The 26,452-nt window shown below is 42.7% G+C and overlaps 1 protein-coding gene across 1 annotated transcript; it reads right to left on the bottom strand.

The window, feature by feature from the left end:
• Positions 1 to 8,208: 8,208 nt before the first annotated feature.
• mnx1 (motor neuron and pancreas homeobox 1) lies at positions 8,209 to 25,375 on the bottom strand. The gene is made up of 3 exons (XM_062957047.1): positions 24,822 to 25,375; positions 12,921 to 13,081; positions 8,209 to 11,100 (listed from the first exon to the last, which is right to left on the bottom strand). Exons 1-3 carry the CDS (start codon positions 25,303 to 25,305, stop codon positions 10,726 to 10,728), a joined length of 1,020 nt encoding a protein of 339 aa, XP_062813117.1. The 5' UTR covers positions 25,306 to 25,375; the 3' UTR covers positions 8,209 to 10,725.
• Positions 25,376 to 26,452: the final 1,077 nt, after the last annotated feature.

Here is a 26,452-nt window from a genome sequence, read left to right as displayed (position 1 = left end):
ATGTGGCTGGAGCAAGATAAGGATCTTTGTTCCTCGCCAGCTGAGCAAACCCAAATAAATGGTGCCTCGGTGCTAAATCTCATATAAATCAAAGCCTGTGTTTTTGGTTGGGTGGCCACTGCTGAATGACCCCAGTCCAAACAAGAAAACGGATCCTCCCCTTTTTTTGGCTACTGGGCAACCAGATGATGCTAAGGGGTTAAGTGTAGCTTAAGGCAACCAAGAAAGGAAATGACTGGAGCAGGTACTTAGCCAGGTGTGTATCACACTTTGACCTTTAATGTGAGGTGAAGATCCCAAACTTCTTCAGGCCTAAGGACAATTCTGGAGAAAGTGGTTTCATGAGTGGAAATATAGGAACTCATTCGAAAGTCTTTGTATCAGGAATGTTGCTACTGTGTTGACTCCAACTTACAGACACCCTATAACAAGCATGGGCAAACTTCGGCCCTCCAGGTGTTTTGGACTACAACTTCCACCATTCCTAACAGCCTCAGGCCCCTTCCTTTTCCCCCTCAGCCGCTTAAGCGGCTGAGAGGGAAAAGGAAAGGGCCTGAGGCTGTTAGGAATGGTGGGAGTTGAAGTCCGAAACACCCGGAGGGCCGAAGTTTGCCCATGCCTGGTCTAGACTGACCATATAATGAAGGTATATGTTCACTGTAGACTCACATAATGCAGTTCAATGCAATTAAACTTCGTTATATGAGTCTGCATTGACTCTACAATGCTGCATTATGTGATAGTGTAGATGGAGCCTCCAAGGTTGTCTGTCATTTCTGTGCTTATGAAGACATATAGTTTGTGATGCTGTCCAAGGTGTCTTCAAAACATTATTTGTTCATAAAGGGTGAAAAAGTTCTCGGAGTCATGAGCCAACAATGTAATGTAGCGGCAAAAAGCCAATGGGATTTTGACCTGCATAAATAGGAGTCTAGTGTCTAGATCCAGGGAAGTCATGCTCCCCCTCTATTCTATTCTGCCTTGGCCAGGTCACACCTAGAATCACACTGTGTCCAGTTCTGGGCACCGCAGTTATAGGAAGATGTTGACAAGCTGGAATGTGTCCAGAGGAAGGCGACTAAAATGATCAAGGGTCTGGAGAACAAGTCTTACAAGGTGTGGCTTAAAGAGCTGGGAATGTTTAGCCTGCAGAAGAGAAGGCTGAGAGAAGGGATAATGATGGCCATGTTACTTACTTAGGCGATCCTTCATATCTCAATGATGGCCTTCCAAGTGTAGTTTCTTGGTGGTGGATGCGTAGGTGGCTGTGGAGACCTATTCTTGATCCACATGTTCTTCCACAGTGAAGACATCTGTTTCCAGGTGGAAGGTGGTCCTGGTCAGGGTTGTCTTGACATGCCTTCTTGGCATGTTTCTCTCTCTCATGGCCATGTATAAATATGTGAGGGGAAGTCATAGAGAGGAGGGAGCAAGCTTGTTTTCTGCTGTCCTGGAGACTAGGACGTGGAACAATGGCTTCAAACTACAAGAAAGAAAGGCGATTCCACCTGAGCATTAGGAAGAACTACCTCACCTTGAGAGTTGTTCAGCAGTGGAACTCTCTGTCCCAGACTGTGGTGGAGGCTCCGTCTTTGGAGGCTTTTAAACTGAGGCTGGATGACCATCTGTCGGGGGTGCTTTGAATGCAATTTTCCTGCTTCTTTCGGGGGTTGGACTGGATGGCCCACGAGGTCTCTTCCAACTCTAGGATTCTATTATTCTAAAGTCCACTGTGACCCTTTGAGGCTTTGAACCTCCTTTTCAGCCTCCTTTTAATAGATTTACCCAGAGGAGATCTGCCCATGCCCTCCCCTCAGTGCAGCCCCTTTGATGACCTCCCCCCCCCTCCTTCCCTCCCTGCCCCACATAGTTCACACACCCACAAGCCAAATACACCTCCTTTTACCTCTTTCTCCTTTAGGTTTGGCATTTTCAGGGCGTTTGTTTACTTCCCACTCTCTGGAAACACCTGGCCAGAGCAGGCGGTGATTTACGAAGTGAAAGTGTTAAATGAGGCCGCCAGCTGCTAAGGGGAGAGGGCTTGATGCCTTTTTATGAGGTGCCCTATTATGGAAAATAAACTTTAATCCGCCCATAAAAAAGTGGGAGCTGGAAACCATATTTGCCTTAGTCGTCTGGCAGGCTGAGCGCATTCTCCGGACACGGACACGTTCGGAGGGATTTAAAAAGCATCAGGGCCATTGGAAAGGCACAAAGAGCCAGCTGAGATTTGCTCCATCTCTCTGTGGCCTGCTAAGCCTCTCCTTTACAGTCCCAAATCACAACTGAACGTGCAACAACTGTGCCTTTGCTGGAAATAAAAATCCTATTTGTGGGACACTTCTTCACAGGAGTCCCTAAGGAGCTGACACATGAGGTTGCCAACTGACCCAACAACCTTGTACAACTGGCTCCTGTGCCTTTAACGCCAGGGAATTCAGCAAATGAGGTTTGTCGCCTGCTAATTAGGCTGTAATTATGGTGCGGCATTGGGCAAATCACACTCTCTCAGGCTCAGGGACAGTCAAAAGCAAACCCTCAATGAACACAAAAGCCCTGTGATGGATTGACTTGAAGGCACAAAACACCAACAATAGAATAGATTGGATCTATGTTGGATCATACCTGGAATATTCCCATAAAAAGGAATGGGGCTGAAGTCAATCATTCACTTGAATCCTATAAATGTTACTGGTTTCAGTGAGTATGATCCAGCCTGGACCAAACCCAATGCCTGCAGATCAGCTTGCTTTTTAAAGCACAGAAGCACAGGGCCATTTTCAAAAGAAAGTTGGAGAAACAGAGGGTCAAATCTCACTATAAAATAAACGCCTGTTGCTTGTAGTACATGGCTGCCAATATTTTTAATTTATTTTGCTCCTGTGCCTGAGGCCCTTAAGTTACAAGCATTTAAAATTTCTCCATTCCAAGGCAGAAAAAAATGTGGCCTCTGTTTTTTGATTTACAAAAATGTTTTCAAACTCCCCTTTAAGCCACAGGAACATAGTCCTTTAAAGAAGCTGGCAATGATTTGTGCAACACTTGCTTGAACACAATGCTTGGGATCTTAAGAATTCAACCAGGTGGTCTTTGAACTCTTGTTTTCTAGGGGATGAAACGGGTTCAATAATACTAATGAATAGCGTCAACGACACCTTCCTATTCACCTTCCTTACACACCCCTTCCATGTGTTGTCGAAGGCTTTCATGGCTGGAAACACTGGGTTGCTGTGAGTTTTCTGGGCTATATGGTCATGTTCCAGAAGCATTTTCTCCTGACATTTCACCCACAAATCTACATTAAGAGCGGCTTGTTTCTTCCATTTCTGCATTTCTTTCTGCAAAGAAGAAGGATGCCTGCTGGGTCCCAACAAGGCCACATTGCCATGGGGAGTAATTCATGGCACTGGGGGCCAAGGATTGCAATGAGATTATGATTATATTTTCATTTGCAATAATTGATTTGGGGAAAGTGCTGTGTGGACAGGAATGAATTGATCATTCCATTTATTAGCCACATCAATTTCACTGCTGTTTTGAAGGGCCACAGGGTTTCACTGAGCGTAAGGTTTCCAATAAAACTTTCACAAACTGATCTGATCTGGTCTTTAATCTGAACTTTATAGTAGACTAGCTGTGCCCGGCCACGCGTTGCTGTGGCGAAGTATGGTGGTATGGGAAATAAAGTATTGAGGAATTGGTGGTAGTTAAGGTCAAGGGTAAAGGTTTTCCCCAGACATTAAGTCCAGTCGTGTCTGACTCTGGAGGTTGGTGCTCATCTCCATTTCTAAGCCGAAGAGCCGGCGTTGTCCGCAGACTCCTCCAAGGTCATGTGGGATGACTACATGGAGCGGCGTTACCTTCCCGCCGGAGCAGTACCTATTGATGCACTCACATTTGCATGTTTTCAAACTTCTGGGTTGGCAGAAGCTGGGGCTAACAGTGGGGGCTCTCTCCGCTCCCCCAATTCAAACCTGTGGCCTTTCGGTCCAGAAGTTCAGCAGCTCAGCGCTTTAACACGCTGCGCCATCAGGGGATATTATTTCCTAAAGGTTGTGAATATACAATATTTCTGATTGGTTTTTTTTTTTGTTTGTTGGAGGCAAGTATGAATGCTGCAATTAGGAAAAATGATTAGGATGTAATGGCCTTGCAGAAAAAGTAGTCCAATAGGCAGTAATGTTATGTTGTAATTACTGTATTTACGAATTTAAGCACCAAAATATCATGATATATTGAAAGCATTGACTACAAAAATGCGTTGGATAATCCAGAACGTTGGATAAGCAAGTGTTGGATAAGTGAGACTCTACTGTAAATACTACATAGCATTACTGCGCATGGAACTACTTTTTCTGTCAAATTTGTTGTATAATATGATGTTTTGGTGCTTAATTTGTATAACGATGACCTAATTTGATGTTTAATTGGCTTTTCCTGAATCCCTTCTTATTATCCAACATATTCACTTATCCTGCCGGCCTGTTTACGTTGGATAAGTGAGACTCTACTGTATATTTCTAATCTTAAATTATCTGCTTAGAACTGGATTATATGAGGCTCCTTCTTCACAGCTGTATAAAATGCACACTGAAGTGGATTATATGGTAGTGTGGAGTCAAGATAATCCAGTGCAAAGCAGATAATATAAGATTATAAATGGGTTATATAGCTGTGTGGAAGGGCCTTGAGTCTACACTGCCATATAATCCAGTGAAAATTAGATAATCTGTGGAAGAAGTCTAAGTGAGGCCTAAATCGGCCTGTCCCCTAACTGAAAGCTGGCTGTCTCTTGGTTGCTAGGCAACCAAGTGGGCAGAGATTAGCCCTCTAAACTGGCAGCAATTGGATAAAAAAAAATTATTGCTCTCCCTCTAATTAGGACTTTATTTTTCTTTCCTTTTTGTTGTATCAACCTTGAGGCGTGGATGATGGGTTGTGTTGTCAAATTTTGAGGTTGGGGGGCGTGTACTTTTGTTGTTTTGTGAATTGCTGTGATGCCATCACTCTTTTATATATATAGATGTATCTGCAAAGGTCAGAGCTGCTCTGTGGCCCTTTCACACTACACAATGTTTGCATTGTGAACCTTCTTTAGCTGCTATGGCAACTTCCTGGGAAATACTGGGATCTGTAGCATAAAGAGGAGCATTTGAAATTGTCAGCCAGAGATCTCTCTAATGCCATAGTTCTCAATCTATGTTTTGGCCTTCAACTCCCAGAAATCCTAACAGCTGATAAACTGGCTGGGATTTCTGGGAATTGTAGGCCAAAACACTGTGGACCCATAGGTTGAGAACCACTGCTCTAATGCCTCCTTGTTGTGTGCCGACTTATAGTGGCCCTAAGATGAAGCTGTCATGGGGCTTTCTTGGCAAAAGTCATTCAAAGTGGGTTTATCTTTGCTTTCCTTTGCCCTCTGAGGCTGAGAGAGTATGACTATCCCAAAGTCACCAAGTGGGTTTCTATTACTTTGAGCCCTATCTGCAGCAACACTTTCCCCATTCCTGGGCTCAATAGCATGACACAGAATAAGCCTCCCTATTGAAGCAAAGAATTAAGAGAAATTTTTATTCCCATTTATATGTGTCTACCTACGCACACTTATTTGACTGTAAGACCCATTGAACTGAGTGGAACTTGCTTCTCCTAGCCTTTTTGACTGGGGAATTCTCTGAACAATAAGTTTTCCGAACTCTTCTGCATAAGAAATGTGCCAAGGCGCTGCTTCGAATAACAGCCAGCGCTGCCTCCAAACACAGCGTGCTTTTCCGCTTGCTTTAATGGGGATACTTTATATCCCGAAGGCCCCAGCAAGTGAACCTGTGTAAGAGCCCCGCAATCTCATTTCCTCCAAGCTGCCTTTCAAAGGACTCGCCTTTAATTTCTCCCACTTGCCCACTAATATAATGGCTCAATTGCTTCCTCTGAGCAAGGGCAGTGCAGTTTTTCTCCAGGGAAGGACATTCAAAAGGAGATTTGGAGATGTGGAGGAGCACAGCATTATCCTGCAATCCAATCACCAAGCTCAGCTCCAGGATCTGTTTTCAGCATGAGACAGAGATGCAAAGTACATCTCTATCCCCAATTAGTTGGGTTTCAAGAACAGACTGTCTGGTTAATGAAATAATCAGGGCCAGCTAACACCTAGAATTATAGAATCATAGAGTTGGAAGAGACCTCATGGGCCATCCAGTCCAACCCCCTGCCAAGAAGCAGGAAAATTGCATTCATAGCACCCCCGACAGATGGCCATCCAGCCTCTGCTTAAAAGTCTCCAAAGAAGGAGCCTCCACCACAGTCCAGGGCAGAGAGTTCCACTGCTGAACAGCTCTCACAGTGAGGAAGTTCTTCCTAATGTTCAGGTGGAATCTCCTTTTCTGTAGTTTGAAGCCATTGTTCCGTGTCCTAGTCTCCAGGGCAGCAAAAAACAAACTTGCTCCCTCCTCCCCATGACTTTCCCTCACATATTGATACATGGCTATCATGTCTCCTCTCAGCTTTCCTTTCTGAAGGCTAAACATGCCCAGCTCTTTGAGCCGCTCCTCATAGGACTTGTTCTCCCAACAAAGGATTCTTCCAGGCAGGAAGCAGCCAGGCTTTGAAACTGAAAGGCCATTCAGTGCTAATTAAGGTTGCCAGTTGCAACATTCACACTTGCCTCAAATAGACAAGAGTTTTTTCTCCAACCCTGGACATTATTCCACAGATATATAAAACCCACTTGCCTAGTTCCCAACAGAATCATAGAATTGTAGAGTTGGAAGAGACCTCATGGGCCATCCAGTCCAACCCCCTGCCAAGAAGCAGGAAATCGCATTTAAAGCACACCCGAATCACAGAACTCACAGCCTCTGCGGATGCCTGCCATAGATGTGGGTGAAACGTCAGAAAAGAATGCTTCTGGAACATGGGCATACAGCTCAGAAAACTCACAACAACCCACTGTCTGTTAATTGTTAGGTAAAGCCTTTTGCATTGGAGAATTGTTGGCATGCTGAGAGTATTTCTCTGTCTTTCCATTTACTCCTGTGAGCTAAACCAATAATTTTACACATTAGGGATTTGAGATACAGTGTTCAATGGAAGAACAAACTTTCAGGTGAGATAATGGTCTCTTCAAAAAAAAAGCCATCATCCTGTCAGATACTTTAAGCAAAGTTCAGCATGTGTTTGTATGTGTCTTCAAGTCTCTTATAAACCTTTGATGCCCTCATGTATTTCATAGATGATTTGGCTAGTTGCTTCCTCTGAAGTATAGCCAATGCTATTCATTGGTGGTCCCCCATCCAAGTGCTAACCATGCCCAGCCCAGCTTAGTTTCCCTATGCTCACTCTCTATTGTTCTCTGCAGAAGAAACATGAAGGTAGTAGCAGATTACATTTCTCTCTTGCTTGGCTGCACATGACTGGTCTATCTTGGACTCGTTTTAGAGCCAAGATAAAGAAGGAAGGAGGCAAACGAAGGGAGGAAAGCAAGGAAATTATGTTTGATGGAGCTAATGAGGCACGAAAGCACTGAGCTTCCTTTACAACCCACAGGTGCCAGTGTTTTCACTGTCCACTAAGCATTTCAATCATAGACTTTGTCCAAGAACCAATGGGTCGGATTCCCATCAATTGTTCTGGACATGCTCTTTGATTGTAGGTAAACTATAAATCCCAGCAACTACAACTTCCAAATGACAAAATAAATCCTCCCCAACCCCACCAGTATTCAAATTTGGGCGTGTCGGGTACTTGTGCTAAATTTGGTCCAATGAATGAAAATACAGTACATCCTGCATATTAGATATTTACATTACGATTAATAATAGTAGCAAAATTACAGTTATTAATTAGCAATGAAAATAATTTTATGGTTGGGGGTCACGACAACATGAGGAACTGTATTAAGGGGTCGCAGCATTAGGAAGGTTGAGAACCACAGCTTTAGCTGAAGCCAAGACTTGATTTTCCCATGCTCAGTCTCAGTGTAATATTCTCCACTTTACACTGTCAATCAACATAGACTAAAAGAAAAAACAAAACTCTTATAACATAATCTGCATCTTAGCTGGTGAATCTCTCTGTTACCCTAGGATTCAATGCTTGCCATTCAAATAAAAATGCTCTCATACAAATAGTACTATATTTTTGTTAGAGGTACCTTGTTTCTAATACTCAACAGTGTCAATCAAATTCTAAAGTGTTGATCTACACAGGAAAAAAAGAAGAAAAGTATTTTATTTACAGTATTTATATTCCACCCTTCTCATCCCAAAGAGGACTTGGGGCGGATCACAGAACATACATATGCAGCAAACATTCAATGCCGTTTATACACTCACAAGACAGACAATTGTACATAGAGGTATATATAGGCTTTTCCCATCTTCGGCATCTTGGAGGCTTGTTCTGGCTGGAGGGGGGGGGGAAGTGTGCTGTTGCTCTAGCTCTCTGCTGAAGAACTTTGTTCGTCAACTTTCTTCCTTAATTGAATGGCTGGCATTTTTCTGGCATTTCCTGATGGATGCCTTAAAATACCTCCCCGCTCTTCAAAGCAGTACCTATTTATCTACTCACGTTTTGCTTTCGAACCACTAGGTAGGCAGAAGCAGGGCTAAAGGCCAGGAGCTCACCATGACCCGGGCTTCAAACTGTCAACCTTTGATTGACAAGATGTACCACAGCTGGTGCTTTAACCTGCTGTACTAAAGCCCACCCCTAAGTAGTTATTAGAAGGCTTTACCTGTTAAATTCTTGCCTGAAACTTATCAGATATATAGGCAGGAGCCTTCCTCCTAAGAAAGCTGTATTCTAAACTCTATTTTGGCCTGACCTCCATAAAAATTAGTGTTTCACTCTGTTGGGTTTCATCCCTGAATTGCACAAGTCTCTTGTGTCATCAAGTTTCCAGTCCTCAATGAGTACCTAGACTAGAAACAGGGCTAAGTTGAGGGATTCCTTCCCACACATGTTTCCCAAATGGGCTTTGCCTTTCCTCTGATTTTTTCCCCCCTGATTTCTTCAAGTTCTATCAGAAGTGATAGGGTGCAATGAGTCTCTAGCATGTATTTTATTGTGGAAAAGGTTACTTTTTTGTGCCACATGAGAAATTATATTCCAGAAGTTCCCTCCTCTGAACCCTCCAAGGAATAGGAACTTTCCCCTTTGTTATATTCCCAGCACAAAACCTGTACAGCTTCTTAACTTCAATAAACATATTCAGAGCTATGTATAAAACTGTTTATTTTACATACCATTGGAACATTAGGAGAAGCCGGTTAATAACTTAGCATGCATAAGCAGAGGTATTTCTCTTTCTCTCGCTCTCTTTATAAATACAATGTACAAAAATAAGCAATACAGTCCTCCCGAGATTCCCAGCAGTTCCAACCTTTGTGGTGTAAGGTTTTCGCAGATTGTCTGTTATGGGATGAATGCAAAAACTTTCAGTGCTATTGAAGAAAATGAATGTCAAGTATCTAGTGTTGCCTTCTGACACTGCGGTTCAGTCTTTTGACACTGTTTTGTGGAGGGTCTTCTAAGGCAACACTCTTCACTTTTACTGACACAGAAAAGTAAGGGGTTACAGACTGAAAATCACTCATCTGAAAAGTGATATTGGTTTCAGACTTCTTCCAATTTTGCAATACCTGTATATTTTGCATATACATTCATATATAGAGCCCAAGTCCAAACACAAAATTCATTTATGTTTCATATACACCTTATACACATAGCCTGAAGGCAATTTTATGCACAATATTTTAAATATTTTTGTGCATGTAACAACGTTGGTGTACACTGAGCCATCCGAAAGCAAAAGTCCCAGACAAAGGATTTTTTTTTCATGTCAGGAGAGACTTGAGAAACTGCAAGTCACTTCTGGTGTGAGAGAATTGGCTGTCTGAAAGGACGTTGCCCAGGGGACACCCGGATGTTTGATGTTTTACCATCCTTGTAGGAGGCTTCTCTCATGTCCCCACATGGGAAGCTGGAGCTGATAGCGGGAGCTCACCCATTCTCCCCAGATTTGAACTGCTGACCTGTCAGTCAGCAGTCCTGCCGGCACAAGAACAAAGACAAAGCAGACTTACTAAGGATACTTAGTTAAAAAAAAAAAGCAAGGTGAGTGGGTCAGAGATTATTCTGGTTTGATGTTACCAATATCTTATATTATATTTAGTTTGTTAGTTGTGGCTTTGGAGATGTTGCTCCAGAAGCCGGCTTTTCCCCTTTGGTGCCTGAAAGCATCTTGTGACTTCACAGCATCCATCTCAAGGCAATACCGTTTTCATATTTTTGAAAAGGATATTGAAAGAAGAAACGCCAGGAACCTTGAAAATGTGGAGTCCAGCAGTCACAAGCTGGTGAAGTACTTCGATTTCCAAGCCTTTTTGACTTTGCTGGTCATGTACTTCCACCAAAATGTTCTTCAGAAAGCATTGCTTTGTGATTCCCATGTGACAACTGAAGTCTCCTGTGATAGTCTGAGATGGGGGCAGGAATGGGGCAAGGAAAGCGGAGACTGCCAATGTGGAATCGTGGCTTTCTAAGACAAGGTGGCAAAATCTGGCAGCTCTGGGTTGAGTTCTGATGGAACAGCAAGCTAGGCGCAGGAGATACTTGGACAGCAGATGATAATCTTTGAAGTGGAAGATGTCTCAGGAGAATGAGAATTAGGTTCTTCTTGTAAACCAAAGCAAGGCAGGAACTCCTGTCTCCGTGGGAGCTGAGCATTCAGGGTGCTGGGGCCGGGGGCAGTGGTGGGTGGGCTACCCCATGCCTGCCGTGGGGCTGCCTGGCTGCCTCCTCCCCATCAGAACAGTCAGGAGAGCCGTAAGGGCAGCAGTGTCCAGGCCGCTCTTCCTCTTCATCCTCTTCTTCCTCGTCCTCCTCGTCCTCCTCTTCCTCTGGGTCACTGTCCCTGAGCTCTCGCATGCACCGCCCCCCATTGCTTTTCTCAGGGGTCGCGTTGGACTGTTGCACCTCCTCTCCCCCTTTGTCTTCGCCAGCACTTCCTCCCTTCTGCTTTTCTGCTTCCTGGGCTGCCTGCTCCTTGGCCTTCTTGCTCCGCTTCCACTTCATGCGCCGGTTCTGGAACCAGATCTTCACCTGAGGAGAGAAAAGCAGGAGATAGATGTGTCTCTGGCATCATGGAAAGCCCTGGCCTAAACAACATTGACGCCAAACCCAAAGTTAGTCAGCGTCCAAGGCTTACTGGAGCAGAGACTGAGCCTGGTATCCTATGCTTACTGAGAAGCAATGCTTGGATGTGATCACTAGCTGGGGAATTCTGGGAGTTGTAGTCTTTAAAAGTAGGTTTCCAAAGTGCAGCCGAAAGTCTACAGCAGGCATGGGCAAATTTCAGCCCTCCAGGTGTTTTGGACTTCAACTTCCTCAATTCCTAACAGCCAGTAGGAATTGTGGGAGTTGAAGTACATCCCTGGAGGGATTAAGTTTTCCTGGTCTACAATTGGCCAGCTTGATTAGCATTTAATGGTCTTGCAGATTCAAAGCCTGGCTGCTCCCTCCCTGGGGGCATCCTTGGTTGGGAGGTGTTAGCTAGCCCTGATTGTTTCCTGTCTGGATTTCCCCTGTTTTCAGAGTGTTGTTCTTTATTTAAGTTTTTCCTTAATCCCTCCTTATTATCCAACATTTCTGCTTATCCAACGCTTTTATTTTTCAGTGATTGGTTTGGGGGGGGGGGCAAATTCTGTTCGCCTACACTTGAAAATTACCTTGGGCCTACCCTGTCTACAGTCTGCCCTTACAAAACTTGCCTCTAAACTCACCCAAGGTCAGATTATCAATAGTTTTATTGGCACATTTTCTCCAGGCCCCTCCTTGGCTAGGAGGCCTGAAGCTGAAGTAGCACCCCACAATGGGTTAAATCCTTGTGCCAGCAGGACTGCTGACCGAAAGGTCAATGGTTCGAATCTGGGGAGCGAGGTGAGCTCCCATCTGTCAGCTCTAGCTTCTCATGCGGGGACATGAGAGAAGCCTCTCACAGGATGATAAAACATCCGGGCGTCCCCTGGGCATCATCCTTGCAGATGGCCAATTATCTCACACCAGAAGCGACTTGCAGTTTCTCAGCTCCTGACATGGAAAAGAAAACCCACAGTTCACTCCCTCTTCTGCCCCTGAATTTTTGGCTGCTTCTGTTGTCATTGATATTTTTGTGTGTTTCTTAAGTAACGAAGTAAAATGCATGGGGCCATGTTATGATTCACAGTAAAGATGCAAGACTGAAAATGGGCCTAAATGAAGATTTTTGTCTGCTATCTTGCATACTTTATGTATGAGTATGTATAGTTATGTGAGATTTAGAAAGCAGATGACCTCTGCTTTAGAGACCAAAACATTTGTCAGGTGTCTTTTTTATGCTTCCTATTTGGAAAGCATTTCCTTTTGTAAAATATAGCCCCCAAATCCATAGACTGTGGATATATATATTAGGCATGGACAAACTTTGGTCTTTCCTCCGGGTATTTTGGACTTCAACTCCCACAACTCCTAACAGCCTCAGGCCCCTTCCTTTTCCCTCTCAGCCGCTTAAGCGGCTGAGAGGGAAAAGGAAAGGGCCTGAGGCTGTTAGGAGTTGTGGGAGTTGAAGTCCAAAACACCTGGAGGGAAGACCAAAGTTTGCCTATGCTTGGGATATAGACACTGAATTAGATCCCAAACATCATGTATTTCTGGACATGGACTCCTCATAAAGACAGAAGTGTGTGCATCACATAATTTGTGGATGTAGACATTATGTTAAATTTTCAGAGAAATACATAGCTCAGAAAATTAATGCTTTCACACTTGATAATTCAGTAGAACACCAACTTGTTATGGCTGCTTCCTGGTTGACAGGAATGTCACGGTCTCTTTTGGGGAACCTAGCTATGTTCTTCTCCTTCCAAAGCAAGCAGAGTCCTCACCTGGGTCTCGGTGAGCATGAGGGAGGTGGCCACCTCAAAGCGCTTGGGTCGGGACAAATATTTGTTCAGCTTGAACTGATGCTCCAATTCCAGCAGCTGCTGGCTGGTGAAGGCCGTGCGGGGTCTCCTGCATTTGCCCAGGAGGTTGGACTGCGCTTGGGCTACAAAAGAAGGAGAGACAAAAGGAGATGGCATGAGATGGGAGAAGAAGGAAGAGACCTCGGTGCTTGCAAATAGATCTTTGCTTACTGGAAAAAAGAAAGAGCAAGGATGACTAGGAGAGAAAGGAGAAATCCAAGGAAAGGGGAAGAGGAAACAAACCAAGTGGTCTTCAAGCAAAGCAGGTTGGAGAGGGGAAGGCAATTATGTGACACTGCTTTAATGGCCTTGCAGCTTCAAAGCTTTCCAATGTATTGTCAGAGGCTTTCATGGCTGGAATTACTGGGTTGCTGAGAGTTTTCGGGGCTGTATGGCCATGCTCCAGAAGCATTCCTTCCTGATGTTTTGCCAACATCTATGATACCCTGTTTCCCCGAAAATAAGACATCCCAGAAAAATAATACCTAGTAGAAGTTTTGCTGAATTGCTAAATATCCCCCAAAAAGTAAGACCTAGCAAAGTTTTTGTTTGGAAGCATGCCTAGCGGCTGCCAAACAGAACACCAGAGAATGCAGGATTGGTAAATGTACATACCAGTTGAACATGGAAATAATGGTGGTAACAAGAAATTATTGATAGGATTCACTGTTTGTCTGGTTATGTTGGTTTGTGATGACAACTATTGTACAGTATATAATAAATGTTCATTTTTTGTTCAACAATAAATGTGCATTCTTCTTCATAGAAAAATAAGACATCCCCTGAAAATAAGACCTAGCACATCTTTGGGAGCAAAAATTAATATAAGACACTGTCTTATTTTCGGGGAAACATGGTAGGCATCCTCAGAGGTTGTGAAGTCCCTTGGAAACTAGGCAAGTGGGGTTTATATATCTGTGGAAAGTCCAGGGTGGGAGAAAGAGCTCTTGTCTGTTGGAGGCAAGTGTGAATGTTGTAATTGACCACCTTGATTAGCATTGAAAAGCCGTGCAGCTTCAAAGCCTGGCTGCTTCCTGCATGGAGGAATTCTTTGTTGGGAAGTGTTAGCTAACCCTGATTTGAGAGCAAAGAAATGCTGGACCACTCTAACTCTAAGAACTCTTGTCTGTTTGAATGTTGCAACTGGCCGGCTTGATTAGCATTTAATGGCCTTGCAGCTTCAAAGCCTGGCTTCCAGACCCAAATGGATACTTGCAATTTCTTTTAAAATGTTTTTTTCCAGTCTGAAATAAATCAGAAAGATCAAAACACAAACATGTTGTGCTAATAATAATAAATAATAATTTTCTTATGCTAATAATAATGATGATTATGATGATGATGATTTTATTTCTTGATCACCAACGCCTCCTGAAAATCCTTCGAAATTTAATATTTTTTTATTTTATTCAGACATTATAACTAGAGATATAATCTTATGCTAAGAACACACATTCAATTAAGACCAACTGAAACACTGCTGAGAGGCATAATTTTAGTGCAAGTAAATATAATAGAAAGAGAACATAAAAAAACACATTGCAGGAACCTTCTTATGATTATCATAAGCCACCAGTCTTGCTGGAAAACCTCTTGGCTACATCTCTTTCTGTTTACACTATAATGTGGGAAAGACTTTTGCATATGTTCAGAGGCTATGACTTAATTTCTAAGGAAATTGTTCCAGGGTCCATACATTCCAGGGTGTCTAAATAGAGGCTTCAAAAAAGGTATGGGCAACTGCAGGAATATGCCTTCCTTTCCCTCTCTTGCTTGTCCTGTGCTGAGGCAAGGGCAAGGCTAGGATGACAACATCCTTTCAATCAGCCTTCCATGATATATTGGATTTACTGCCATACAGGATTCTGCTGGTATGTATGTGTGGCCTAACGTTTTGTAACTCTATGGTTTTCATAGTTTTCTCTGGGAAGAAATACTCAGATGTCAATTCCTTCTTCTGAAAAACAGCCTAGAGCACCAGTTATTCATCAGTGATCTACCATCCAAATACAAGCAAAGGCTGAATCTGATTGACTTCCAAAATCAGAGAGGCAATTAGGCCTAATTTTCTGATATCCCAGGGTATATATGTTATCTGTTGCTGTATAGAGAGACTCCATCCAGTGATGACAAGTCATCTTTATTTTAATGTGTTGTTGAAGGCTTTCATGGCCAGAATTACTAGGTTGCTGAGAGTTTTCCAGGCTGCAAGGCCATCTTTCACAAGCATTCTCTCCTGACGTTTCACCCACATCTATGGCATGCATCCTCAGAGGTTGTGAGGTCTGTTGGAAACTAGGCAAGTGGGGTTTATATATCTGTGGAATAATGTCCAGGGTGAGAGAAAGAACTCTTGTCTGTTTGAGGCCAGTGTGGATGTTGCATTTGACCACTTTGATTAGCATTGAATGGCCTTGCAGCTTCAAAGCCTGGCTGCCAGGGGAATTCCAAACAATAAACAATCAGAGCCAGCTAACACCTCCCAACAAAGAATTTCCTCAGGCAAGAATCAACCAGGCTTATGGATTCACTAACCATTGGAGAGAAAACACTTCCAAATTTCCATCTCTAAATTGACCGACCATCGTCCTGACAATATTTCTGCCTGGTCAAACCGTGCTTCATTGGGGTCCGTTTCATTTGAAACTGCTTTTTAAAAATTCCTTCAAAGAATTTTTTTTAAACCGCTAAATTTTGTAACAGAACACACGAGAAAATTGTAAAAAAGGAAGACATCCGAGGCTCATTCCCTCGAGGAATGAATGTCGGGTCAGTTGAGCCTTTTTCTGAAATGTTCCCAGTTCATTCTGAATGCATTCTGAACTAGACTCCCTGGATACAAGATACGAAGCCTTTTCTTTGTATGTATAGAGGGAAAAGAAACATTTCTGAGCCTCCTTTATATAGTAGCTATATAAAGGTACTCCTTTATATAGTACCTTTGTATACAGAGTTGAGAGAAATTCAGAGGTGCATCTCTTGCATCTCTACACTGTATAACTCATGCAGTTTGACACCACTTTTACTGTCAAGTCTCAATGCTATGGAAGCATGGGTTTGACAAGGACTTTTTCTGGTACTCCCTCACCAAACGATAACCCTTAGGATTCCATAGCATTGAACCAGAACAGTTCAAGTGGTGCCAAACCGCATTAATTCTATAGTGTAGTTGCCCTCCAAGTCTCTGTCTGTTTTCTGCCAATGGAATCTAAAGCCCCTACCACACTGTCCCTATATCCCAGGATCTGATCCCAGATTATCTGTTTATCCCAGGTTATATGGCAGTGGGGACTCAAATAATCCAGTTTAAATCTGGGATGAGATCTTGGGATATAGGGTAGTGTGGAAGGGGCCTAAGGAAGATCTTAAAATTGAGTAAAGTTAAGATTTCCAAGATGGTAAATGTGAAATACAGTACATATACATACCTCCCCACCTCCTCTCTCTATATAGATATAGATAGATAGACAGATAGAGAGAGAGATAGAGATGAGACCCCGGTGGCGCTCCATGCAGTCATGCCAATGGCCACATAACCTTGGAGGTGACTGCAGACAACGCCGGCTCTTCGGCTTAGAAATGGAGATAAGCACCAAACGCCAGAGTCGAACACGGCTGGACTTAATGTCAGGGAAAAACCTTTACCTTAAACCTATAGATATATGGATATAGATATATATCGATATCGATATGTGTGTATTTTTATGTATATACACAGTCCTGAGGTTCCAGCATCCTTGGTATCCCCTTTTCTTCCACATATCAGGGTAGGTCAAAAAGTAATGCCTCCACCGCTCTAACTTCTATTTCTTTCACAGCTACTGCATTTTCTATGCATGATATGATAGAGGAAACCTTACTCTACTGATATAGCCTTTTCTTTTTCAAATTGACTGATTAGAACCATGAAGCTGAAGCTTAAAGAAAGAACTGCCATTGAATTTCTGGCAAAATAAGTTTGTGCACCTAAGGAAATCCATAATCGCTTGAAGAATATATTGTCGAAGGCTTTCATGGCCGGTATCACTGGGTTGCTGTGAGTCTTTCGGGCTGTATGGCCATGTTCCAGAAGCTTTCTCTCCTGAAGTTTCGCTCACAACTGTGGCAGACATCCTCACACCTCTGAGGGTGTCTGCCACAGAGAGAAATCTTCTGGAACATGGCCATGCATCCCGAAGGACTCACAGAAACCCGCTTGAAGAATGTTTAAAATCGTGGGGTCACAGAAAGCAAGACCCTTGAATTTTTCCAAAATGGGTTTAGATGCCTGGGTTAAACATATGGTCCAAATATGTACACATTGATGGTGACTATGTTGAGTGTTTGCATAGAGGACAGTTCAGGCTATGATCTGTAGCGACTTCTGTTGTTGTATATTCATTCATTCATAATGTTTTGTATGACACAGGAGGTAAAACGTTTTGACCCACCCGGCGTATGTTACAAATCCCCAAGAAAGGGGCTGCCATTGCATTCTTGCTCAAAATACTACAAGGTTTAGCAGATAAGGAGGGCAGGGATAAGTCCAAATAGAAGGCAGTTAACAAGGACAACAAAAAGCCCTTGGAGGAGGAGGAGGAGGAGGAGGACCCTTTTCTGCGGGTTTTGTCCCCCTCCAGCCCTTCCACGCGCGGAGAGTCCAGTTCAGGGGTGGTTTTCGCACTGCGACGAGATTTCCCGACCAAGGGACCCCTGACCAAGCCCCTAATTGCTGTTTATTCCTGCCGGGAGGGTCCCATTGCCTTGTCAAGAGAGGAACAAGATCCGCTTTGTTCCTCCGAATCTGGGCTAAAGGGAAGCCAACCTTTCATCTGCGCCGATTGGGGAAGAAACTAAGGCTCCAAAGCAGCCATTCGGCCAGTAAGAACTTCCCATCAAGGGAGATAATAATAACAATATCTGTACTTATTACCTAGGAAGTGGAGGAAGCTATGCTCCAAGGGACTGCAGTTAACATATGACTAGCAAATGATGTTGATATCCCAACTCAGTGTCAGATATGCCTAGGACCTGCGGTAAGATGTGCAGTTGATATTGCAATGAACATACTACCGGAAAATAATCATTAATAATAATAATAATAGATAATAATGTTCCTGTTCAGTGTCTATTATACCTAGGACCTGCAGTAAGACATGCAGCTGATATTGCAGTGAACATATTACTGGAAAATAATCACTAATAATAATAACAACAACAACAACAAATATACCTAGGACCTGCAGTAAGATATGTAGCTGATATTACAGTGAACATATTACCGGCAAATACTCATTAATAATAATAATAATAGATAATAATGTTTCTGTTCAGTGCCAAATATACCTAGGAACTGCAGTAAGATATGTAGCTGATATTGCAGTGAACATATTACTGGAAAATAATAATGAAGAATAATAATAGATAATAATAATGTTCCTATTAAATGTCAAATATACCTAGGACCCGCAATAAGATATGCAGCTGATATTGCAGTGAACTTATTACCGGCAAATACTCATGAATAATAATAATTATTATTATTATTAATAGATAATAATGTTCATGTTCAGTGCCAAATATATCTAGGACCTGCAGTAAGATATGCAGCTGATACTGCAGTTAACATATTACTGGAAAAGAATTAATAATAATAATAATAATAATAATAATAATAATAATAATAATTGATTATAATAATGTTCCTGTTCAGTGCCAAATATACCTAGGACCTGCAGTAAAATATGACACTGGGAATGTCCTGAAATTATTCTAGGCTAATTATGATAATAATAATAATAATAATAATAATAATAATAATAATAATAATAATATGCACGCATTATCTGCAGATACATCACATAGTCCTAGACACTTGGGAAATGTCCCACGTGTGATCAAACACAAAAGCCAGCAAAGTGATCTTGTTTGCTGTGTACTATTCTTGTTGTGTATCAAATAATAATATATTCCTGTTCAATGCCAAAGGTATCTAGGATTTGCAGTAAGATATACCGCTGGGTCTGCATGAACTTATGGCTGGCAAATAATCAAAGTAATGGTAAAGTTGATAACGATAATAATAATATTCCTGTTCAGCATTAAAAAAATACTTAGGACCTGGTATAATATATGCCGCTGTGGTTGCAGTGAACATATTGCAGTGCCAAATAATAAAGATAATAATAACATCCCTACTCCGTGCGTAATATATCTGGGAAATGCGATAAGATAAGCCATTGGGAATGCAGTGAACATATTGCTAGCAAATAATAATAATAATAATAATAATAATAATAATAATAATAATAATAATAATCCTACTCAGTGCCCAATATAGCTAGAAACTGTGGTAATATTTCATTAGGAACGTAGTGAAGATATATCACATGATAATATTCCTGCTCAGTGCCAAATGACCTTCGATAAGATATGGGATAGATTGCTGGCAAATAATAATAATAATAATAATAATAATAATAATAATAATAATAATAATCCTACTCAGTGCCTGATATAGCTAGAAACTGCGGTAATATATGTCACCAGGAACGCAGTGAAGATATATCTGACAGATGATGATGATATCCCTGCTCAATGCCAAATGACCTTCGAAAAGATAATGCCACTAGGAATACAGTGGGATACATTGCTAGCAAATAATAATGATGATTATAGGAGGCACAATATATTCACCATAGATACAGCGACATGTCTCACTGCAAGTCTATATTTGGCACTGAGTAAAGATTTTTGTCATATATACTGTATATACACACACACACATATATACATATATATATGATTGGGGAAGAAACTAAGGGTCATATCATACATATATACATATATATATATGATACACTTTTACGCGTACAATGTGTGTATTATATTGTACAAAAAATAAAAAGGTATCTCTGCTAGAAAGTAATGTTTCTTTTGCACAATGTACACATTCTGTATGTCCTGTATATAAGCCATAAATATAGAGAGGGGGGAATCGTATATACATGCTATGTATTAGAAATACTCGATGTGGGAACCAGTTAAGAACTATTTAGGGAATGTACTAAGATGTGGAGTGGAAAAATTAAGATTGAGATTGATATTTCAAATGTACCTTCTGTAGTTTGTTGTATAAATTGCATGTACAAGGAGGGGAGGGTGGGAGTGCGATAAAAGGACAAAATAAAAAAAAATAAAAATGGTTCAGACCTTTAAAAAATGTATTCATTTATGAATGGTCCTATTGCAAAATGCATACCCGGGGATTCGTTTTTGGAGCCCTAGCCTTGAAAGGAATATTTCTTCTTAGTAAATACTTCACCAGTATTTTATGTTGGGTAATAAAAGAGTCTATGTGCCAGGTTTGGTCCAGATCCACCAAGCCATATAGGAGCCTTTGAGTACAAACATACATACATGCATAGTTTGATTTTAAAAATTAAGAGTATATAGTCATAGATGACTTAAAGTAGGCTGTCGACTTAAGGCGGCCCCGTCAATTGTTTAAACAAGGGATACTCAAGAGAAGATTTTGCCATTGCCATATAGCTCACAGCACCTTGTATTAGATGGTGGTCTCCCTTCCAAGTACGAGCCAGGACTGACCCCGCTTAGCTTCCAAGATCTGGTGCCTTTAGGAAACGTGGCGTGTGATTTTTTTTTTAAACGTCCTTCACGTTTGATTTTTCCCTCCTCCTTGTCCTAAACTGACATTCATCTGCTTTGAACTGGAATGCATGGCAGTGTGGATTAAGATAACTCAGTTCAAAGCAGATATCGTGGGATTTTTCTGTTTATAAGGCTGTATGGAAGGGTCCTAGGAATCTCTAGGCAATAGTTTGGCACGGATTTATGACTCCTTTTACAACACCTAAAATAAAAGTAGCCTCTATTCCTCAAAACATTTCCCCATTACATTATACGGCTGAAATAAAGACTTTGGGACCCTTATAAAGGGGAAGAGTGAAGTTCACGCTCCATTCGGATTTTATTATTCCCCACCAGACTCTGGTTATCTGAATTTTAAGTGGATTTCTCAAGTCTGAAGAATAAAAGGCCAACTAGAATGATAGAATCGCAGTTTTTCCACACTTAGGATGTTAAAATAACACCCTAAATAATAACAATAATCCGAATTTCACCATTGGAAGCAGCCCCGTGGTGTCGAAACAGAAGGAAAGGAGCAAATGGGAAAAGAAGAGATATCTAGCATCTTGAGAGGCCCTTTGGCTGCGACAAAAGGAAACCCACGGCTTTTGTTCCTGCCGTGTAAACACCCACGAAACACGCCTCTCGCTTTAGATATAAATGGGGATAGACATATGGGCTCAATCTAATTTTTGTCCCGGGTAAATCCATTGAATCGATGGGATGCCGGTAAATCCGTGTTTGCTGAGTCTACGGGAATCTCTCTTTCTGTCTACACAAAGGAATCTGCGTGTAATACAGATATAAAATCATATATATGTGTGTGTGTGTGTGTGTGTGTTTATATATATAGAAATTCTCTATATATAGTGTATATATATATATATATGAGATTTGTCTATATAATCACATATATCACATTTATATAATATATATATATATATATATATACATAATGTATATATACACAGTGTATTATATTTATCTATATAATCAAATATATCACACAGATCACATTTAAATGTGATATATGAGATTGTATAGATAAATGTAATACACTGTGTATTATATATACACACAGTGATAAAGAGCTATATATAATATACTGTATATATATGTATTCTTTCGCTTAGCTATCAGCTTTCATATATATATGTGTATGTGTGTGTGTGTGTATGCTGATAGATATGTGTGCCTATCACTATAGAAAAACGTAATTATCTATTAGCTTTCACATATACATACGTATATGTATATACAGTAGAGTCTCACTTATCCAACATAAACGGGCCGGCAAAAGGAGAGATTAAGAAAAAACCTATTAAACATCAAAATAGGTTATGATTTTACAAATTAAGCGCCAAAACATGTTATACAACAAATTTGACAGAAAACGTAGTTCATTGCACATTATTGCTATGTAGTAATTACTGTATTTACGAATTTAGCACCAAAATATCACAATGCATTGAAAACATTGACTACAAAAATGCGTTGGATAATCCAGAACGTTGGATAAGTGAGACTCTACTGTATGTGCCAAATCTGTGTATGCATCCCGCTTAGTCTTACTGAATAAATAGGACTGGAGCTGCAGCTACACAGTGGAATGAATGCAGGTTGACCCCGCTTTAATTACCCTGGTTCGTTGCTCTGGAATCCTGGGAGTTCGGTCTGTTGCCTTCTCTGCCAAAGCGTGCGGATGCCTCGCTAAACCAAAACTCTCAGGATTCCAGAGCATGAAGCCATAGGCAATTTAAAGTGGAGTCACACTGCATTCATTCTACAGTGAAGATGAACCCGAATTCGGTTGGAATTGGGATTTGGCCACAGACCTGCTTGTCTAGGAAAGGTTTGCCATCTCTTGTCGCAGATTTACACCCAGGGCCTTTCCACACAATCATATAATCCAGAATATCAAGGCAGAAAATCCCACGGTATCTGCTTTGAACAGGGGCCCCTTCCAACCAGTTTAATTAAATCCCAAATTGTCTGCTTTGAACTGGAATATATGGCAGTGTGGACTGACATAATCCAGTTCAAAGCAGATACTGCAGAATTTTGTGCCTTATATTCTGGGTTATTGGTCTGTGTGGAAGGGCCCTGGGTTATCTGAGTCTACACTGTTTGATATTCCAGTTCAAAGCGGAAAATATGGGATTTTATTCAGCTGTGTGGAAGGGGCCACACATATATGCATCCATAGAAACAGAGCTCCTGGTTTTCCTTTTTTTTTTGGGGGGGGGGGGGTCAACATTGTCAGGAAGGTATTTGTTTCTATTAACAAGTATTTCCCCAATAAAATTAAGCAAACCCTGAAATAAAACATCCCATCAGCACCAGGTGGTCCATTGAAAAAAATATTTGACACAGTGGTATCATGCAGCTCTCGGTGAACTGAACAACCCAGAAACTTCCCCAGAGCTTAGCCCCACTCTCTCTCCCTTTTCCCAAGACCCCAAAAGGAAGGGATGGAGGCAGGAAAGAGGGAAGGAGGAGAGAGAAAAGGAAGGAGAGAAGGGGAAAAGGAGAAAGAGAAGAAGAGCGGGAGGGAGGAGAGAGATAAGGAGGGAGAGGAAAAGGAAAGGAAGGAGAGAAAGAAAGAGGGGAGGAATGAAGGATGGAAAAGAAGGGAATAAAGGAAAGAAAGGGAGGGAAAGAGAAAAAAGAAAAGGAAGAGTGGAAGAGGGAAAGAAAAAGGAAAGGAAGTAGCAAAGAAAGAAGAAATGAAGGGGAAGGAAGGAAAGAAAGATGGAAAATAAGGGAGTAAGGGAAAGGGAAGGAAGGAAGGAAGGAAGGAAGGAAGGAAGGAAGGAAGGAAGGAAGGAAGGGAGGGAGGGAGGGAAAGAGAAATGAGAGGGAAGGAAAGAAGGTAGGAAAAGGGAGGGAAAGAGAAGGAAAGAGATACGAAAGGTAGGAAAGGGAAAAGAAAAAGAAAAGGAGGGAGCAAAGAAGAAAGAAAGGAAGGGGAAGGAAGGGCAGGAAATAAAAAGAGAAGGGAGGGAAAGAAAGAGGAAGGGAGGAAAGCTGGAAGGAAAGAAGAGTGGAAAATAAGGCAGAGAGGGAATGGGAAGGGAAGAAAGGAAGGGAGGGAAAGAGAGGAAGGAGGAAAGGAAGAGAAAGAAGGGAGGAAGGAAATAATACAGTAATAATAATACTAATACTAAACTTTATTTATAGCCCGCCACCATCTCCCCAAAGGGGCTCGGGCGGCTCAGAAAAGCACAATATAAGACGATACATGCATATAAAAATATCATATAGAAATTATTAATTAAAATTGTAATAACAACCACAATCGAGACATAAAACATAAAATGAAAATGGCACAATTTAAAAACACAGAACATCTAAGAACAACTAGCGGCCATCCATTCATAACTACCAAAGTGTCAACCTCAAAAGCCATATTTCTAAAATGGATCGGAAGGAATGGAGGGTGGGGGTTAATCTAATCTCTTTTGGGAAGGTATTTCAGAGAGGGGGTGCATAGAAAGATATGCCATCTTGGTCTCGAAGATAGGGCAGTGGTCCTCAACCTGTGGGCCCCCAGATGTTTTGGCCTTCAACTCCCAGAAATCCTAACAGCTGGTAAACTCTTCTCACACCCTGGACTCTCCACAGATATATATTAACCTTCCTTGCCTAGTTTCTCCATGCCTCACAACCTCTGAGGATGCCTGCCATAGATGTGGGCGAAACGTCAGGAGAGAATACTTCTAGAACATGGCCATACAGCAACCTAGCTGGTAAACTGGCTGGGATTCCTGGGAGTTGAAGGCCAAAACATCTGGGGAGCCACAGGTTGAGAACCACTGGGCTAGGGCTTTATAGGCAATCATCTGCACCTTGACTTGAGCCGGGAACTCAATGGGAAGCCAGTGGAGCTGCTTGAGGAGGGGGCTGGTATGTTGGGGGGGGGGGGTATCTCCAGCTAGGAATCTGGCAGCCAAAGGGGAGAAGGTAGGAAACGAGAAGGTCATGCCGGCCACATGACCTTGGAGGTGTCTATGGACAACGCCGGCTCTTCGGCTTAGAAATGCAGATGAGCACCAACCCCCAGAGTCGGACTGGGGAGAACCTTTACCTTTACCTAGGAAACGAAGGGAGGCCGGGAAGGAAAGAGCGAAGGAAGGAAGGAAGGAAGGGGGAAGGAGGGCATCTCAAGGGGGAAGGCGGGGGTCGCGGACTCACAGCTGAAGTCGGGCATCTTGGGGAGGATCATGCCGGCGGTGGAGGCGCGGAGCCACTGGTCGAGCTGGAAGGTGCCTGCGGGGCCGAGCTTGAGGGGCTCGGGGGCGCCGGCGGCGGGGAGGGCGTGGGCGTGGGCGGGGGGCCCGTAGGCGTAGGAGAGGCCCGGGTGCTGCGAGGCCAGCGCCGCCGCTGCCGCAGCCGGGTAGGCGTACATGGGCGGCGGGCCGTAGAGCGCGGCCTGCGGGGGCGGCGGGGGCAGGCCGGGGCCCAGGAAGCCCGGCTTGGGCACCAGCCCGCAGTGCAGCGCCCTCGGGGGCGGCGGCGAGGGGCTGGCGGGGCGCGACCCCCCGGGGCTGGATCCCGGGCTGGGCCCCCCCAGGGAGGTCACCAAGGCCAGCGGAGAGGTCTGGGCCGCCGGGGCCACCGTCTTGGGGGGGTCCACGGCCAGGAGGGCGTCGATGCGGAAGTTCTTGGACTTCTCCATCCCGGAGTCACGCCATCCGGAGCCCCCGCGGGGAGAAAGGGCCGAGCACAGACTCCCGCCCCGCTCTCCCTCCAAGCCACTCTCAGGCTGCCGGCCTTCCCACGCCGCGCTCTTAAAGCCTCGCCCGACGCTCCCATTGGCTAGCCAGGGAAGGCAGGCCCAAATTCGCTGCTTCTCGGCCGCTCATTGGCCGAGGCGCACACCTGTCAAGGTTCGGAGGAGGTTGGCCCCGCCCACTTGGGGGCTCCTTGCTCCCGCCCCTCCAGAAGCAGGGAAAGGATCCAAAGGGAGAGAAAAGCCCCTCGACACAGATGAATAAAATTCCACATTTCCTGCTTTGAACTGGAATATATGGCAGTATGGACTCGGATAACCCAGTTCAAAGCAGATATTGTGGGAATTTTCTGCCTTGATATTCTAGGATATAGGGCTGTGTTGAAGGACCCTCAGTGTAATCTTGAAGGCTTTCATAGCCAGAATCACTGCCTTTCTGTGAGTTTTCTGGGCTGGATGGCCGTGTTGCTTCTGGAACATAGCCATACAGCCCGGAAAACTCACAGCAACCCAGCTTATTTATGTATTTATATGTTAGTGTTTCAATTTCCATGACTTAACACACAATGTATATTGTATTTTGTTTATCTTATGTTAACGTGGCATTGAATTACAGTAGAGTCTCACTTATCCAACATAAACGGGCCGGCAGAATGTTGGATAAGCAAGTATGTTGGATAATAAGGAGGCATTAAGGAAAAGCCTATTAAACATCAAATTAGGTTATGATTTTACAAATTAAGCACCAAAACATCATGTTATACAACAAATTTGACAGAAAAAGCAGTTCAATACGTAGTAATGCTAAGTAGGAATTACTGTATTTATGAATTTAGCACCAAAATATCATGATGTACTGAAAACATTGACTAAAAAATGCATTGGATAATCCAGAACGTTGGATAAGCGAGGCTTGGATAAGTGAGACTCTACTGTATATGTTAGTGTTTCAATTTTCATGACTTAACACACATTGTATATTGTATTTTGTTTATCTTATGTTAATGTGGCATTGAATTACTGCCATTGTGGAAGCCACTCTGAATCTTCTTCAGGGTTGAGATAGACTGGGCTAAAAATATAGCAAATAAAT

Source organism: Anolis carolinensis, chromosome 6, assembly GCF_035594765.1.
Source record: "Anolis carolinensis isolate JA03-04 chromosome 6, rAnoCar3.1.pri, whole genome shotgun sequence".
NCBI lineage: Eukaryota > Metazoa > Chordata > Lepidosauria > Squamata > Dactyloidae > Anolis > Anolis carolinensis.
This window is presented reverse-complemented; position numbering and strand designations above follow the sequence as displayed.